Source organism: Silurus aristotelis (assembly GCF_946808225.1).
Source record: "Silurus aristotelis genome assembly, chromosome: 12".
Lineage (NCBI taxonomy): Eukaryota > Metazoa > Chordata > Actinopteri > Siluriformes > Siluridae > Silurus > Silurus aristotelis.
The window spans coordinates 18,396,787-18,415,199 of NC_139585.1; the positions used below are offsets into that span (position 1 = coordinate 18,396,787).

At 34.9% G+C, this 18,413-nt stretch overlaps 4 protein-coding genes across 4 annotated transcripts; all 4 read left to right on the plus strand.

Annotated features, from left to right (window-relative positions):
- Window positions 1–3,195: 3,195 nt before the first annotated feature.
- Window positions 3,196–3,901, plus strand: LOC310735081 (parvalbumin, thymic-like; the record flags this gene model as incomplete). Its single annotated transcript, XM_083557653.1, has 4 exons — window positions 3,196–3,256; window positions 3,435–3,567; window positions 3,683–3,792; window positions 3,873–3,901. 4 exons carry the CDS (start codon window positions 3,196–3,198, stop codon window positions 3,899–3,901), a joined length of 333 nt encoding a protein of 110 aa, XP_083413779.1.
- Window positions 3,902–5,136: 1,235 nt separating this feature from the next.
- On the plus strand, window positions 5,137–7,377 carry LOC310735080 (parvalbumin-2). Its single transcript, XM_083557652.1, has 5 exons — window positions 5,137–5,195; window positions 5,771–5,842; window positions 6,194–6,326; window positions 6,427–6,536; window positions 7,077–7,377. The coding sequence occupies exons 2-5, from the start codon at window positions 5,782–5,784 to the stop codon at window positions 7,100–7,102; spliced, it is 330 nt and encodes a 109-aa protein (XP_083413778.1). The 5' UTR covers window positions 5,137–5,195; window positions 5,771–5,781; the 3' UTR covers window positions 7,103–7,377.
- Window positions 7,378–9,643: 2,266 nt separating this feature from the next.
- On the plus strand, window positions 9,644–12,011 carry pvalb3 (parvalbumin 3). The gene is made up of 7 exons (XM_083557651.1): window positions 9,644–9,774; window positions 9,871–10,032; window positions 10,408–10,473; window positions 10,739–10,871; window positions 10,969–11,078; window positions 11,559–11,620; window positions 11,725–12,011. Exons 3-6 carry the CDS (start codon window positions 10,413–10,415, stop codon window positions 11,582–11,584), a joined length of 330 nt encoding a protein of 109 aa, XP_083413777.1. The 5' UTR covers window positions 9,644–9,774; window positions 9,871–10,032; window positions 10,408–10,412; the 3' UTR covers window positions 11,585–11,620; window positions 11,725–12,011.
- Window positions 12,012–14,648: 2,637 nt separating this feature from the next.
- pvalb9 (parvalbumin 9) lies at window positions 14,649–17,322 on the plus strand (the record flags this gene model as incomplete). Its single annotated transcript, XM_083557037.1, has 4 exons — window positions 14,649–14,715; window positions 14,877–15,009; window positions 15,514–15,623; window positions 17,239–17,322. 4 exons carry the CDS (start codon window positions 14,649–14,651, stop codon window positions 17,262–17,264), a joined length of 336 nt encoding a protein of 111 aa, XP_083413163.1. The 3' UTR covers window positions 17,265–17,322.
- Between the last annotated feature and the right edge of the window lie 1,091 nt (window positions 17,323–18,413).

Sequence of the window (18,413 nt, forward strand, 5' to 3'; positions counted from 1 at the left end):
GGAATTGATCATCAAAACCCACCTGAGTATATAAGCACTGAAATAGAGATAAAAAAATGCAAAACTAAGTGTGTAAGACAGAAAATGGACTCCGGCCCCCACCGATCCCTGTCACACAGGAAACCTGGCTTTCCTGCAAACAAGAGAATGTGTATGTAGAGGAACAAGGCCACAGGGGCAGGTAGCAGGCTGGGAGGATGTTTTTGTCATTGCGGGCTGGCAGCACACACCAGTATGCAGAACAAGCGTCCATCCTGAGGAAAAGAGCCTGCGGAGGAAATGGACCTCACGTCACAGCTGAGTACAAGAGAAGTCTCTTAACCTGTTGCACATGCAAACATACACACACACACTCACACTGTATACACATAAACAGAGAGAAGCGGTCCAAACACACAAACATTATGAGTCCAAAGGGACTATCATTTAGTTTGCTCAAGGCTCAGAGGAGAAGAGAAGAGACATAAAATGGTCTTGGATGAAGGTATATGGAAGATATATTGACTAAATACTAAAACCTCCTCCCATCATACATTTGCCTAATGTCCGATGTCTTTCAAGATACATAAAGGTGACAAATTGCCAACACATTCCTTTCTGTAGCTAATGTGTAATAATAAAAAAAAAATCACACATTTTTTTTGGTTATTATTATGCACGCTTAAACCACAAAGAGACTCACTATGCAGACTGTGATAAAGCCATCTTGATGGAAAGGCCCCGTCCTGACAACTTAGCAATAACAGGATGTTTTACAGAAGCTTTCTTATTTAAATGAATGAACCACAAACGCACAAAATTTTTGTACAGAAGCATACAGATATAAAGATGATGGAGAGTAGGAAGAGTGACTATATCTTGCTGAACAAAATATAGTCTGCTCTAAACAAATGTACCAACTGATTAGTGTCTGCCACTTATATACAGTGATAATACAATGCAGCATTCATCTGAGAGCAGATATTAGGTGTTGGTGTGCTATTTGGACAAGGGAGAAAATTTTTCTGTATATACCTTTATGTTCATAGGTTTCTGTGTAAATGTACTATTGAAATGTCAGCAAAATGGATATATAATGAAATAAAGCATGCATGCTTATATGAGTGATCTCATACTTATATGAACTCATATGCCCCCTATTTGGCAAAGAATGCTCTGTTGTTTCAAAAATACACCTAAATATCAAGGTGTTTTTTTTTACTTGAACTGCTGTGGTTTTTCATCATCTGAAATAAAAAAAAAGAAACTAATAATTAACAATCAATAATTATTAATAAAAATTTAATAATTCATAATTAATTATTTGTTTGTTTATATTTAATTAGCATAAAAAGGATAATTTAAATTAATTGATTAACCCAATCATTTAAAAAGAAAATGGAGAAAAACTAAATTAGCACAGAAACTGCTCTTGTTAAAATCACAAATGACCTGTTTTTAGCTTCAGAACAAGGCTACATCTCTCTGTTGGGTTTACTAGATTTTAATGCTGCATTCAACACTATAAATCATGACTTTCCCTTGGATTGCTTACAGAATTACATCGGCATTCATGGACAGGCATTAAGCTGATTTAAATCCTTCCTGTCTGATCGTTACTATTTTGTAGATTTAAAAGGAGAACTATCCAGGTTAATACAAGTTAAATATGGGGTGTCACAAGGTTCAGTTTTAGGACTCCTGCTTTTCACAATTTACATGCTTCCTTTGGAAAATGTATTAAAAGGTATAGGATTAGCTTCCACTGTTATGCCGATGATACCCAACTATATAATCTCATCAAAACCAGATGAATCTCAATTGACCTGAGTGTTAAAGAATTTAAAGATTGGATGACATAACTTTCTATTGTTAAATTCCAATAAAACAGAGATATTTCTCATCTGCCCAAAAACCAGTACACAGAAGCTGCAACAATTTAAATTAGACAGCAACTTGTCTTTTGAAAATCACATCACCTACATTACAAAAACAGCTATCTTCCACCTTAGAAATATTACTAAGCTAAGAAACGTCTATATTTAATGCAGAGAAGCTTGTCCATGCATTCATGACCTCCAGACTGGACTATTGTAATCCATTACTAGGTAGTTGTCCTGCACCATTAATAAACAAGCTACAGTTAGTCCAGAATGCAGCGGAGTTCTTACAAGGTCGAGAATATATGACCATAAAGCCACTCTAATGCATTCCCACATTTAGCTCCTAAACATTGTAATAGCCTTTCTGACAGTGTTTGGGGCTCAGACACAATCTCCTAGTTTAAGCACAGATTAAAGAAGTATCTTTTTAGCAAGGCCTACACATAACACATATCACATATCATTATATGCTCCAGTACATCTGATCAAAGGCATTTTATCTACTTGTACTTGTTAATTTTATGAATAGCAGCTATGCTAATTCCTCTCCACTGCTTTTCTTTTTCTACCCATCCTGAGGCATCCTGAGTTTGTGCCAGCTCCAGTTGTGTTCCACCTCATGAAGATTATGGACCTTCCAAGAAGTTGATCCCGAACCATCTAGAGACGAGCCAGTGCCATTTGGATTCAACTTCATGTAGAGTTTAGACATTGGACATCTTGGGAGTTTGGTTCCTCTCAAGGTTACTTCCTCATTCATCTAGAGATTTTTTTCCTTGCCACAGTCGCCCCAGGCTTGCTCATCAGGAAAAAAAACCCACATCATTAACTTTAATTTTTTAGCTCTGTAAAGCTGCTTTGAGACAATGTCCATCGTGAAACGCGCTACAGAAATAAATTTGAACTTGAAATACATTTTTACCCAGACATTAACACTAATCTAATCACAATAATCATAAATAATTGGACAGTTGTCTGATCAGCTGTTTCCTTAGTGTATTGTTATTATTATTACATTTGGAAAAATGACCTAGTGTTTAATTCTAGATGTTTGAATCTGGATTCAACTGTCACTCATCATAGGGGCCAGATGATCATCAAAAAGCTGAAAATGTTACAAAACAAAAACATTTCTTATAAATCAAAATTAACAACTAAAAGTGCAGTATAAGTACCTGAGCGCAGAGAGACAGTGAAGGCAATTTGGTCTCTAGTGTTGTTCAATGCTATTAAAAGTCATGTGGTGTAAAGGGTTCAGGTGCAGTTGACATAGAGGCACTGCAGGTTTTACCATATAACGGATAAACAGATCATTCTCCTCACTTTACTGAAGATGGCATTCACAGACTTTCTTGCTGCATCTGATATTTCCTTTGCCATTAATGCTTGCAAAGGTAAGGACAACATATTAGCAAATATGAACATAGAAATAGAACATATTTTAGCTATTTTAGAATAGCTGTTATTAGTTAATGTGTTAGTAAAAAGATTTCTGAGAAGCATCAATAGCAAAATGTGGCAGAACATTCTTTTTTGTTCACATTTGTGTTTTTAAATTTTCTTTTATTTCAGCAAAAGATTCCTTTAACCCAAAGACATTTTTTGCAATGTTGGGTCTGTCCAAGAAGTCTCCATCTGAGATAAAGCAGATTTTTAAAATGCTTGACCAAGACAAAAGTGGATTTATTGAGCAGGATGAGCTACAGTTAAGTACATTTACATTTAATCATAAAACATGCCCAATTTCAATACCGAGTGGTCCAAATGATGCTTCTTTTATCATAAAATACAGAACTTTCTGCTTTCTGATTCCACCCTAGACTATTTCTGCAGAATTTTTCTCGAGGGGCGAGAACTCTAACAGCAACTGAGATAAAGGCCTTCCTTGTGGCTGGAGATATGGATAGGGATGGAAAGATTGGCTGGGACGGTAGGTTCGAATATGATAATTTTTTTATACCACTTAGTTTAAAACTTTCCTTAAGTGATGATAAAATTTGCTTTCCTCAGAATTCTCAGCTCTAGTGAATGATTCTTGAGCCCAAATCTGCCAAGCAAAACCAGAGAACAATAAATGATGCTGCTGAATGATTACTTTGAAATGGAAAATTAACATTAGATTTTAGAAAAATAGAAATATATTCAATATTATAAAAAATACAACAATTGTTTACATGTTTTACAATGTCCATGTTGTGGTATCAAGATATTTAATATGGTAATAAACTCAAAATCAGTTTTTGTTGAATGTCAGGTGATAGAAGTCATTAAAGATTTTTAAACTGACCTTGAAATAGAACATTTGAGGAATGACCTTCAGAGTGAACGCACACACACACACACACACACACACACACACACACACACACACACACACACACACACACACACACACACAAACCACAAGCAAAAGTGATTACACAGCAATAATGAATTTCTCTCATATCCCTTGACCATTCTGGAGACAGATCCATTTCAGTCCTTGAACTGCCATCTGACACAGAAGTTAGAGCGAGAAATTGTCTGTAATATGAAACATACAGAAGATCTGTTACAGTCAGAAACACTCAAGCCAATTTAGGAGTTGTTTGTATAAGTTTATTATAACATTAGTGCATATTAATAATGACACTTTTGCATTTAAAGTGTTTAGCAGACACAGTAAAAAAATGAATTATGAATAATTAGGTTATGTTCTAATATGTGATAGCACAAAGCAAACAATTTTTGTATTAGTCATATTATTTTAATTTATTCTAATTATTAAAAAATGACAAAAAATATAAATGTATCACTTTTTATATGTATTTAGCTCACATATATCATATAGTTGAGTCAGTTGTATTGCAGATCTTAGTTTTAGCAACACATTTTTAGTTTTTGGATTATAATTTTAAAAGGTTTAATTTATTGCATGTTGGCAAATCATTTAAACTTTATTGCATTTAAATGATAAAACAATGTAAATGAATCAACAAATGAATGAAGAATGTAAATTAATGAATAACATACATAAATATACAAATAAATTAATAATAATGACTGATGCTTCCATTACAAACCCATTACACTTAAGATGCCCTTCTGGCTTTATGCAAAATTGCAAAAGTTCATGATTAAATATTGTGTTTCACAAAAGAGCTTAGCACGTTACCCATTTTTAAAACCTATAAATAGTCCTATAAGACTACTGGACACATTTTTTTGGAAACTATTGCCAACCTAAGCATATGGTGTCTGTTTCAGTGCTTGAGACAAGGGTATAAATGCAGGAGAAGGCAGTCTTGGCTACAGTCATCTGCCACATCTGTTGTAGAGAGTAGCAGCACAAAGGTGAGGCCCATCACTGCACACTCATCTTGCAAGGTTTTTACCGCCATGGAATACACATGATGAAAAGAGGAGCAAAAACTTGCTGGTGGATGCAAACGGATCTACTTCTGCGGGGATATGGCTGCTTTTATTCTAATCTATTGTCTCATCAAGGATTTTTATCTGCTCGAGGATGAGCTTGCTAGCTAACTTTTTCTCATTCATGCTGTGATAGGAAACTTGGGTGGACAGATTTAAGAATCGAGTTTGTACAGATAGATTTAAAATGTCTAGATGTTTATCCAAATCCAGTAATGTTCATATCTCTCCAGGATTTATATAAACATTGTTGATATTTCGTTACTGCTCGGCACAATAATGGTTAAGTGATGTATGATTAAGGATTTTTGCCAGTGCTGTAGAGCTCAACTCTGTGTTCAGACTCACATGAAGACTCTAGGAGTTAATTTAACACTGAGGATTTTACTATGCATTTGCTACCATTCTAGCCCTAATACTTTATGCCAGTATGGAGTGCGGGCTCAAACGCAGAAGTTAAAGATATACAATTTTTAAATGTGAATTTCTATTCGCAGATTTTGAAAAAATGGCCTTCGCTGGAATTCTTAAGGAAGAGGATGTGGCTGCAGCCCTCAGCGCCTGCTCTGGTGAGAAAGACATATTGTAGTTCATTGAGGGTCCTTAATAGTCATCAATGGTGGCTTTTCAATTGGGATCTAACTAGTTTTTACTGAAAGGGAAAGCCTCTGCTTTATGCTCCTACCTTCAAAGATTCATCGATTGAACTCTTTTTCACTTTTAAATATAATGCAATTTTTTCAGACTGTAATGTCTGAAAATTAATATTGATCAATACTAATAGAAGCCATTTGTAAAGACTAGATTTAAACATTATTCTACAAGTGTTTTAATCAACTTGGTGTGTTTTGGACAAACTGTTAATAGCAATAAAAAAGTAGGAAAAAATACTAACAAGGAAAATTTCTTACCTTCTCTAGCTCCCGACAGCTTCAACTACAAGACCTTTTTCGCCAAGGTTGGCCTGTCAGGAAAAACTGCTGATGATGTCAAGAAGGCTTTCTTCGTAATTGATCAGGACAAGAGTGGATTTATTGAGGAGGATGAGCTAAAGTAAAAATCATTACTTAATATTTGCAATGTAAAAGTGAAAATATATTTAATAGATATTCGTTTTCATTATGTCTATAAAATGCTGTTCTCTTTCCTTCAGACTGTTCCTGCAGAACTTCTCTGCTGGTGCCAGAGCTCTGACTGATGCTGAGACCAAGGCCTTCCTTGCAGCTGGTGACAGTGATGGTGACGGCAAAATTGGAGTTGATGGTAAATAAGCAATACGAGTCCTTTCAGAGCTTTAGTGAAAGGCATTATCTATAATTAATGAAGACAAATCTGACTTTTCATTTTGCACACATTTTGAGCAAGGTTCCAGAACATCTAGTTGTCTATATACAGATATATCCGCTAGTTTATACATTCATAATAATAGGAGGCTGCTGCAGTATAACTAATACCAATATGTAATAACAAAACCAAATTTATATCTTTGGACAAGAGACAGGAGAAATCTACATGTTATGCACTGTTCTCACTGACAGGGTACTGAAAATGTACCTTCATTATTTTGTGTCCTTCACTGTTACCAGAGTCTTGTGTATTTATTAAGCTTATTTTTATTAGTTCTTACAGACTTCTAAAATTCTGTCTATACTCTACCTTAGGCACACACTTACTTCTTTTTATTGGACTAATGTATCAAACGATACTGACATACAGCCTGACATACACATATACTGACAACTAAAATTAAATGGACCCTAAGAATGTTTTATTAATTGTTTGTTTCTGTTTTCTCTTCAACAGAGTTTGCTTCCCTTGTGAAGGCTTAAGAACTTGTGAACTCCATTTTCTTTTCTTTTTTTCTTTTTGGAAACAGGTCTCTATGCTTTTGTAGATTCCCCTGGCTCCAATACTTAATTAATTTTTTTTATATGTATTTATTTATGACAACTCACAACTCCTCACTGCAAGAAGAAATGTCTTAAAAACTATTTATTGCTCATTTATTTCTTGTTAGGTATGTAATTATGTAAAGAGCCTAACATATGCAAATATAAAATGCCTTTTGCACTTTTGACAATGAAATAAATTTGCATTTGGTGTACTACTGGCATCTGTCGATTATATAACACACACATAATCTGGCATGAACGCTTGATATATACATTTATATACAAGAAACATAAAACTGTTACAGAAATATGGGAACTGGGTTTTTAATTAGTTCTCCCATTCCAAAACATAACACATTACTGTAAGTGTCACATTGGAGACACTTTCAATGGGGATAAATGATTTGATAGAATAACTGTTAAACTGTTAAAGCCAGAGATTTCCAACTCCGTCTCTGGGAGAGAGCAGGAGGAATGCACAGACATTTCAACTCAGGATCCACAAAGGATTCCTAAGCTACGTTCCTCTATACACACTCAGATACATTACTGTACAGGCATCACTTACATGTGTCTATAATTATCCAAGATGGATTAGTAACATTGCACATGTATGTAGTACATACATGAGGCTAGTATTGCTATACTAGTTATGTCTTACTGGGAATGACTTTTACAAGGCTTTATTTTAGTCACTCGGCTCAATTTTTATTAGAACACAAGAGTATGTCTTTTTATATTTTTAAATGTTAGAGAGGTAGTGCTGCATCTTGGACACTTCATTACATTTTGCAACCTTTCCCTCACATTGTCCATAAAAAATATCATTAAAAATATTTATCTTAAAGCCTAAGCTTCAAAATCTAGCACTTTCAAATTAACAAATATATTATATTGCTGTTACGCTGTGCAATTAGCGTTAGGTTTAAAGTCTGAATTGGAAAGAAACTAATAAGTAAACTTCTGATCTCATGGAAAGAGCAAAATTGGCCTTGCTTATTTTCACAAAACAAAAACAAATAATAAAATATAGTGATTGACAAAAAAATAACTTATAGTGGACACCTGAATCTGTCCCACCACCTTCTTAGAGAGATTGTTAATAAACAGGCAGATTTTAAATAAGAAATATTTTTCTTTGAGTTTATGAGTTAAAGCAAAATGTGAGGACATAATTGCTTATTTGCTATTCTGTAGTTCAAACATTTCATATCTCTTTCTCTCTCTCTCTCTCTCTCTCTCTCTCTCTCTCTCACACACACACACACACACACACACACACACACAAACACACACACACACACACACACACACACACACACACACAGATAGAGAGGGGGAGAGAGAGGTCTGTTTGGCTATTAGTTAAGTGGGGTGACCCTAACGTAAACAAAGTTTCACTCACGATTGTGTCTGAGCATTTTAATGGTGAACAGCTATCACCTTTCACAACCTTCTTAAATAGTGCCTTCACTGTAATAACATGCTCGTAGAGTAGAAATACTTCAGGTGAAACAATTAAGACACTAAATATTTGAAATACACTTTTAAATGAAACAAGTCTGGGTCCAATAATACAATTATTATTGCAACTGTCCTAAAAGGAGGCCGTGGCATGTATATATTGTTGGATGTGTGGAATAGATTGTATTGTGGAGAAACATCAATACATCAATAAATCAATCATCTCATCCTTCCACATTGCCTTTTTTATTTACAGATTTCAAATCAAAGTTCATGCAAAGACATGATTCGTCTGATATAACTGTATTTAATTTCCATATATAATAACTGCAGATGGATTTGCTCTTAATATGCTGAAACAAACATTGCACAAGTTTTGACATGGGAATTAAAATCTAATTTCTAAGTGCCACAATGACCACAATATACTGCATTATTACATCTGTTTCATTACATTTAATATGCTTCTAAATATAATCAACTGTCACAACAAACATGTTTTTAAAAAATAAATTCGAACAATGGCAAAATGAATGTGTTTTATTACTTGCCATATAAATATATGCTCACAATAAAAAAAAAATATATATATAAAACAAAATAGGACCAACGTGACATGAACACGAACCAAAAGCTAATGCAGAATTCTAACAGACATTAAAACAGCATTAAGATGGCAATAGCAAACAGAAAACGGAAACGGTAGCTATAAACCTGGCACTCGACTCGTTCCGTGTGTTTGTTTGTTTGTTTGTTTGTTAGCTGCTTGATTTTTTGTTTGTTTCTTTTGGAAGTCATGATGCCGCCAGTTTCGAAAACGCTACACAGGAACCGAACTCATAATCCGATTTGTTTAAATGTGAGGTCAGTCCTGAAAGGAATCCTAAAGCTTTTCCGATAAAATGAGCTGCAGCAGTGGAAGTGTGTGTGTGTGTGTGTGTGTGTGTGTGTGTGAGAGAGAGAGAGAGGGAGAGAGAGAGAGAGAGAGAGAGAGAGAGAGAGAGAGAGAGAGAGAGAGAGAGAGAGAGAGAGAGAGAGAACGAGGGGGCGAGAGAGGATCATGTGGACTGAGTGCATCTCACTTGCAGCGCACCTCTGCCGTCCAGTGTTCATCCGCCTCAGCAGCGTGTATTATTAGACCACTGGTGAGTATTAAGCACTTTTACATATACGTACATTTTAACCAGCTTCATTTATACGCTTATAAATAGAACGGCCTGACTACTGGATACGTTTTTCAGCCAACTGCTTGGCACGCGGTGTCTGTTACGCGCGTGCCTCAAGTTTCGGTGAGTGGACACAGCGCGAGCGTATATAAACCTCACGGCGCGGAGCATGTGGTCACTGAAGTCGCCAGTTCTCATCAGTCCGAGTGCACCCCGCTGCCCCAAACACAACCCAAGGTGAGTGAGAGTCTGTAGCCTCAATCCTAATTTCTTTTCTGAACAAAAAGAAAAAAAAGAAAAAAGAAAGAAAGAAAGGAAAATAAAGAAAACTAACTTGAAATTTGCATCAGAAATGAATATGACATGGATATGGATTGACATAATTTTACCACTGACCAGAATTTAGCAACTCCCAACTCGTTCACACTTCTAATTTACATTTTAGTCACTCTGCATACTTCATATTGTAATATAACTGAAAAAAAAAATTTGCTTGTGATTTTGTACATGGTTCTCTAGTAGACAGCAAATAATGCTTCACTTGTCTGTGTGTGATATGTTTCCCTTTATAAGCCTTATTTTCAGCCTTACTTTTTTGTCTTTCCTTTACAGAAAAAATGGCATTTGCTGGTATCCTGAGTGATGCTGACATCACTGCAGCCTTGCAGGCTTGCCAAGGTACTGTCAAGATCTCTTGTCCTCGTGATTATTACAAGATATTGACCACATTAGCGGAAGTTATCTTTAGGGGTTATACAACCTGTTATGGCTCAACCATGAGGAGCGCTTTAATTTAAAGAAGAACTGCTGCATCTTCAGAACATTCTAGACAAGCTTCCAAATTTATTTGCAGATTTTCTGACATCAGTGCTTTTTTTCATTACTCAGTATTGTGTTTGAGTTTTCAAAACCATAATTGTCCTATGTTTTTCTTGATTTTCAGCTGCTGACTCTTTCAACTACAAGACCTTCTTTGCCAAGGTTGGCCTGAGTGCAAAGTCCAGTGATGATGTCAAGAAGGCCTTCGCTGTCATTGACCAGGACAAGAGCGGCTTCATTGAGGAAGATGAGCTGAAGTAAGAATCTAGCTTTTTGCAGATTTAGTTAGTTTAGTATAATCCTTAAAATAATCCCATTATATTTAATTAAACAAACTCTACCTATTTCCTTCAGACTGTTCCTGCAGAACTTCTCTGCTGGTGCCAGAGCTCTGACTGATGCTGAGACCAAGGCCTTCCTTGCAGCCGGTGACAGTGATGGTGACGGCAAAATTGGAGTTGATGGTACATTAAGCAATACTAGGATCTTTTAATAATGAGGGCAAAAAGAATATAGATGTACTGATTATTTACACAAACAGTTCAATAGATATGTTATTAAAGTTTAAGTCACTTTTCAGTCTAGTGTCTGTAGAGTTATTTACTAGTTACTCTTTACATTTTAGAAAAGAATAATTTTTAAAACATTGCAATTAAAGCAATGCTCTGTATCTATATTTTGTCTAGACTGTGAATATGAATGAATTCAATAGAGTTAATAAAACAGCTTAATGTAGTAGTGGTAACCTTTATTAATACAGAGACTAAATGTGGAATGTTTAAGATAAAGTCAATGATTTAGATAAAAAAAACTATTTTCCAAGAGTGACCTTGTAGCAAAAGACACAACAACAATTAAAGACAGAACAACATTTAAGGACACGAGAAAATGTATTTCCAAAATGTCTTTTTTCAATTGTTTTTTTTATTATTATCTTTTTTTAGAGTTCGCAGCTCTTGTGAAGGCTTAAGCACTTCATGCATCCTGAAGATTTTTGGAGTTTATGGTAAAAAAGTTTTCCTTTACCTTTTTATTAACCCACAAAAGTAGTACAATGCTTGTGCGACCAAACCAATCCTACTGATTTAATATCTTTTTCTTCACTTTCAGAGCTTGCTGCTGTGGACAAGGGTTAAATGACAGCTGACCACAACAACCTCTTACAGAAAAGGAACAACAATTCCCAAAGCCTCACCTCAGTCAAGCTGATTTTTATATATGACTTTGACATGCCTGCGCACCTTATGCTCCCAAGCTGCCCTCTGCCCTGAATGACTTTAAATGTCAAATGGTTGTTTAAGACATGTCATAGACATAAACTTGGGGTACTTTACAATCTGTGATGCACTTTTTTTGGCAAAGGATGGTGAGAAGAGAATAAATGTCCATTTTTTTCATTTTTGTGTCAGAGTAACATTCTTTTCTTATGGTATTATGAATACACAATAAGGATTATTCTAAACCACCCTAGGGCACAAAGAAAATTGATTTCAGGTGTGGCTTACAAAAGATTACAAAATGTTTCGAAAAAGTTTTTATATCTTTAAAAAACATTTCATATCTTAGAAAGACATTGATGGATCAGATCAGTTTCCTAATTTCAGGCTTTTGCTATTTTCTTAAAACAACAACAACAAACATCAGAGATATGCAAACATATAAAAAAAGAAGTGTAGTTATAGGCTAAAATATGATACAAAAAATTGCTCCTTTAATACAGCTAGTTATCCAAATACAAAGAACACAAAAGCATTGATCTAATGGCTGATCAGTAAATTGTGTGCAGTGCAGGACTGAACGTGGCCAAAAAAAAAATTCATCTAAAATATGGATTTATCATTGTCATTCACTTAGCAAGCTAATAAAAAGTAGCTTAAAAAGTAATTCAGCAGTTTTTTTTAATTAACACTGTGTGGTATTTTGCCACATTGCTACAACCTGTGGAAAGCTAGCAGGGTAGGTTTTTTAATTATCAAATGTATATGATATATTCAAATTAGTATTCTCAAACCCTGTGCCCTCCTGAATGATCATTCTTGATTGGTTTGTACTAAATTGTTATAATCATCCTTGAAAAATATTCTGCTTCTGTCCACAAATGCAAAGTAAAATGTAAAGAGATAGTTCTCTACACTGTAACACTACCAGTAAGTTCTGTGACATTAGACCCTGTTGACAGGCTCTTATGTCGTCTCTTCTTCCTCAGGACAACCTCACAGCCCCAAGCCACACTGTAGCAATATTATCTCACGCATTATGAACATCATGCCATGCTGAGGTTATGCTACTGTAAGTCTGGCACTAAAACCTCTGTCATTCATCCACAGTTTGCACCACTTACAGCACTATAAACACATTTCTTTAGTGCCATTTGACATTGATAAAGCTGCTAAAGCTGGTATAAAAGTCCAAAGAAATACCACACACACAAACATTTATACCAAGTTTATAATTGAGCTAAAGTTTTTATTTTTAAATCAAATCTAAAACTCTCCTCCAAATGCTGTAAATGCAAAGCATCATTTGCATTTACAGCATTTGGAGGAGAGCTTTATTACAGTTATCTTAGTTACACAGCTGAACAAAAGAAACAAAAGAAAAAGAACACACCCATGTAATTATTTTAAAAGAGTTTACTACAAAAATCCCCAAAAATGAAATGCTACAGTAGTACTCTAGTGTCCCACTGAACAAAAATATGTAGTAGGTGAAATGGTTGGACCCAGGTGCTCCTAGACTTGAGTGTGTGTATGAATATGGTTGACTACAGTGGACTAGATTTACATCTGGGATGACTTCTTATGCCTTGCACGCTGTGCTATCATGATAGGCTTCAGGACAAAAATTGTGACCCTAAAAAGGTTAAAGTAGTTTCTGAAAATGAGTGAATGAATGGAGATTCTTATTATTCATATTCGTATTCATATTATTAATAGTCAATTTAATCCACATCTTGTGAGAATGAAAATGACTTTTCAGGAATGTTATGTTGTCCAGTTGCACACAGTCACCTATGTGATATGTACACTCTCGCATGACACATTTCTACAGTGACAGTCGCACAGTCATGAACATTCTCTCACGTGTGACTGTAGAAATGTGTCCTTGTGTGTCTAGTTTGTGAGAGTGAAAGTGGTAATGAAGCACTGCAATGTGTGAATCACTGTGTGTAGTGCATGTGTCTGCAGGGCATGCTCTGCTCACACTAAAGGTTAATTAGGCCGGTAAGTAGAGCCTTGTGGCAAGAATCTGATCCACCGACAGGTAACCTTATAGTCAGACATCGTCTGTGTCATCAGCCCCTTATATAAGTCCACACTCAGGGGGAAACACACAACCAGAAGAGCTGCGCTTTAAACCACCAGGGGACTGCACATCGGTGAGCATCATCTCAGCATCACCATTTCACTCAGTCAGAGAAAGTTAAATGGATAGACAAAGTTAGACCTATGACATAGAAATTTAATGTTAAAACATTTAAAATTATATATATATTTTTTTTTTTTTTTTTTAAAGCTGGAGCATTATTATTAAAGCTGGTCAATGGATCATAAGACTTCTTAAGATTTTCAGTTACGGCTGTGATGGACTGATAGTGGAAGAAATGGAATCTTGAATGTGGCCTTGTTACAGTATATGTTAGAAATGCATGCTCATGAATAAAAAAACTCTGGTCTGGTTCCATTAATGGCACATTTATTTTTACACCTTTAGAATGTATCTTTTACCTAGATAATGTTTTTTTTTAGTTTTTGGAGTAAAGCTTATAAAAAATACCAGTGGTCTAAATATATTACATTTTTTAGGCAAAACTATTTCATAGATGATATGGCATTGATGGAACAACCCATAGATTTCTTGTTTCTTGTCTCTCTCTAAAAAATAAATTAATTAGTTCAATTCTTTTTTTTATTATAACATTTATTAATGCTAGACTTTTCCCTTTTTATTTTTTTATTTTATTAATTAGGACCACACAACTGGTTTTATCCTTAGATGAATGGAAATCATTTATCATATTGTTTCTTGACAGGATGAATATGTCTCTCACTGATATACTCTCTGCTGAAGCCATTAAGAATGCCATTAAGGAGTGTGAAGGTAAGTTAAGTAGCTTATAAATATAATATTTATAAACATAAATATGATCATGAAGAACATTAATTAAATTTAGTACTGATAGATCTAAAATGTAATAACAGACAGCTCTGTTCTGAAAAGGTCACTTTTCACCTGTCTCTTTTGTGCACTCCTCCTGGCAGCCCCAGATTCCTTCAGTTACAAGAAATTTTTCCAGCTCATTGGTCTGACAAAGAAAAGCCCAGAGGAAGTCAGGGAAGTGTTCCACCTCTTAGATGACAACAACAGTGGGTTTATTGAGGAATCAGAACTCAAGTATGTAATTTTTTTTGTTTAAATTAAGTAAAGAAGTATTCTAATGATCATCATCAATTAATTCTTTTTATTATTAAGGCACATTCTAAGATATATCAGATGCAGTAGCTTATACATTTCCAATTGATGCTTAAATCGATATAAAAAACTTTTATAAAATAAAACTTTTTTGGCCTTAAGCAGCTTTAACAGCAGCCTCAATTACGTTCTGTCAGAAAGCCATTCTCTAAGCCATTTCCAAATATAATCAGTTAGGTGTTTTGTGTAGTTTATCTGCATTATGTAATTCTGCCAGTAGACCTTGTGGCAAGGGCAGGTAAGTGACTTTGATGGTGACTGCATTATAATTTTTTGCTGAGGGTTTTGCACACTTGCAGTGAAACAGAGAGCCTTAATGATACCTGGTTTATTCTTGTATGCTAGTATTTATGTTATTAGTTTGTGATTAATACTTTTTATTAAAAAAAAAACAAAATATAAAAAAAAAACATTTGTTTGACACAGGTACTTCTTGCAGAGGTTTGTCCCAGGGGCACGGACTCTGACAGAGAATGAAACTAAAAACTTTATGTCAGGTTCCGATGGTAACAGCGATGGCAAAATCGGAGTAGATGGTAAATTCCTCTTATAACTATACCATTTTTGGGGGTTGTTTAAATAATTCATGATAGATTCTCTCTGTTCTAACAGTAGCACACTGCATTCACCACATGCAGTAAGAGAACTTGGCTTGTGTTTCGCATTGCAGCTTGTTAAAATAAGAAGAAATAGAAGAAATAGAAATTGTGCACATAAGCTTTGTTACTGTTACGTCCAACTTTACAACAAAACACTTTACAACTTTTCTTGCTAAACATTCTAAAGTTTTTGTTACTGGTTTATTTAAACATTCAAATATCTGTACTGTCTTATTATATTCATTACCACTATAGACATAGAGTTGGGTATGGATGGGCCCTTCCTAATTTCAAAACAGTACATACCAACATTTGGGATTTTAATGGTGAGAAAAAGAGGCATTAGCTTTTTCTCAGTTCCTGAGTCACAGTTACATGCTTCATTGGCCATCACAGGTTCTAAATCACAGCTAATTTGAAAAATGTTGTTACCTGATCAGAAAAAAGAAAAGAACAAATAGCTGAATGATGCATAAGCAGCTAGCTGATTGGATTCGTCCTTGCACAGCCTTCATCAAACATAATATTCTGTTCAGAAAATAATGGCTGAGTGTCCTTAACTTTAATTTAGACTAAGACTAGAAAAACAATAAAATAGCACAAACATTTATTTTTGATGATTATGAACATTTCATTTACAGTATTTCACAGACACCCTTATCCAGAGCAACTTACAACTGAGCAGTTGAAGATTAAGGGCCTTGCTCAAGGGCCCAGCAGTAGCAGCTTGATGGTTACTGATTGAAAGACTTGGTGTTTCAGCACCAGCTTCGACCAGCTACCACTCTTTAGCCCGTGAGCAAAGTCCTTAACACTCTGTGCTTCAGGGGCACTGTATCATGGCTGACCCTGCGCTCTGACCCCAGCTTCTAAGCAAGCTGGGATCTGCTAAGAAAGAATTTCACTCTGCTGTAATGTATATGTGACAAACAAATTGTATATTCTGATAGTTTTCATTTTAAAATGTAAAAGACAGTACAAAAATACTCCATAAATTAGGTATGTTTTTATGCTTCTTTATTAAGAGGAGGACCAATAGAATGGAAACAAAATTTGGGAAATATTTTAAGATATTAAGATGCAACAAACATATTATTTGTATTTATATTTGAGGAGTCACATTCTATAAGAAAAAAAAAATTGAGAAATTTGTAAATGCAGAAGACACTAGTGATCCTAAAACATAATTTGTGTTATTTTATGGCATGGGGCAAATAATATATTATTAAGCTTGCTATTTATTTACAATTTATTACTATACTACTATTATATTATTTGTTATTAGCTTTTGAATGTACTCACTACCTAAAATCTGCATTATTCAATAATGTCTATTTAACACATTCTAATAGCTCCACGAGAAAGCAATATTCAATTTAAATGCTGTACATGAATAGGCGATCAACATCATTTACAATATTAAATCAGTAAATGGTTAAATTTACATCACACTTCAGGCAGACAATTACAACATGAAAAATAAGAGATCTCAGAGAACCAGACAGAGTCGCTCTTAGGTATATGCACTAATACATTTTGTTTTTGTTGGCAGAATTCCAGAGCATGGTCTTGTCTTAAAAGACTGGATGATTCCTCAGTCCTCTACCAGCAGCCATGTGTGCTGTAATTTTATCTGTCCCACTGCTTTTTACATTTCAAAAGATTTTTCAGAGACCAACATGCACTTTTTATTTCTCTTGTGAATGTATGATTGATGGTTAAACATCTGTCAATGTCCTAATGCTCGCCCCACTTGACCAAGGACAAAACTGATAAAACAATAAACTAATACTAACTGCAATATGTTATGTCTTGTTTCTTTTAAAACCTGCTTTAGATCATTATGCATCACACCACTCTGCTTATCATTGAGTAATCCCTCTGCCAAGGTATTCAGAACTGCTACAGATTCAGGTTAATCCACAAATCATTAGACTGGGCTTAAACAGATTTCACAAAAACAATGTGCATAATCTGCTATATTTTAGATGATACAACTGAAATGTGTTTTAAACTGTTATTATTTATAATAACATATAGTATAAAACATTGCTTGCACATCTGGCAAAGGATAAAAACACTCAGAAAAACGTACTATATGTTCACCACATAAATTTAGAATATACACTTACAGTCAAAGGACACCAGTACACCTGTTTACGTATGATAGCATCCAAATAGCAAATTTTGTTGCAGGTGCACTCTGCATAAAATCATACAAAAAAGGTCAAAAGCTTCATTTAATTTTACATTAAATGTTATAAAGGGGATAAGAAGGTGATCTCAGTGGCCTTCACTTTGGAATGGTTATTGGCGCCAAATAGGCTGGTCTGCATATTATGCATATTATAAACTGCTGCTCATTTTGAATCAATATGCACAGTCTCTATACTACAAAGAACTTAGAAGAGAAAAGCCAGACTGACCTGAACTGAAATAACTCACAAATAACGTTACAAATCACACAAGTAACTTAAATAACAATTATTTACAAATGTGCTGATCAAAGCTGATCAAATTTGCTCTCTCTCTCTCTCTCTCTCTCTCTCTCTCTCTCTCTCTCTCTCTCTCTCTCTCTCTCACTGCTGACCGAATTACTTCTTTTTCTTCTTCTTCTTGTTCTTCATCTTCTTCTTCTTCTTTCGGGTTCTCCCATTAGGGGTTGCCACAGCGGATCACCCGTCTTCATACCACGCTGTCATCCACATTTTCCTCTTTCAAACCGAC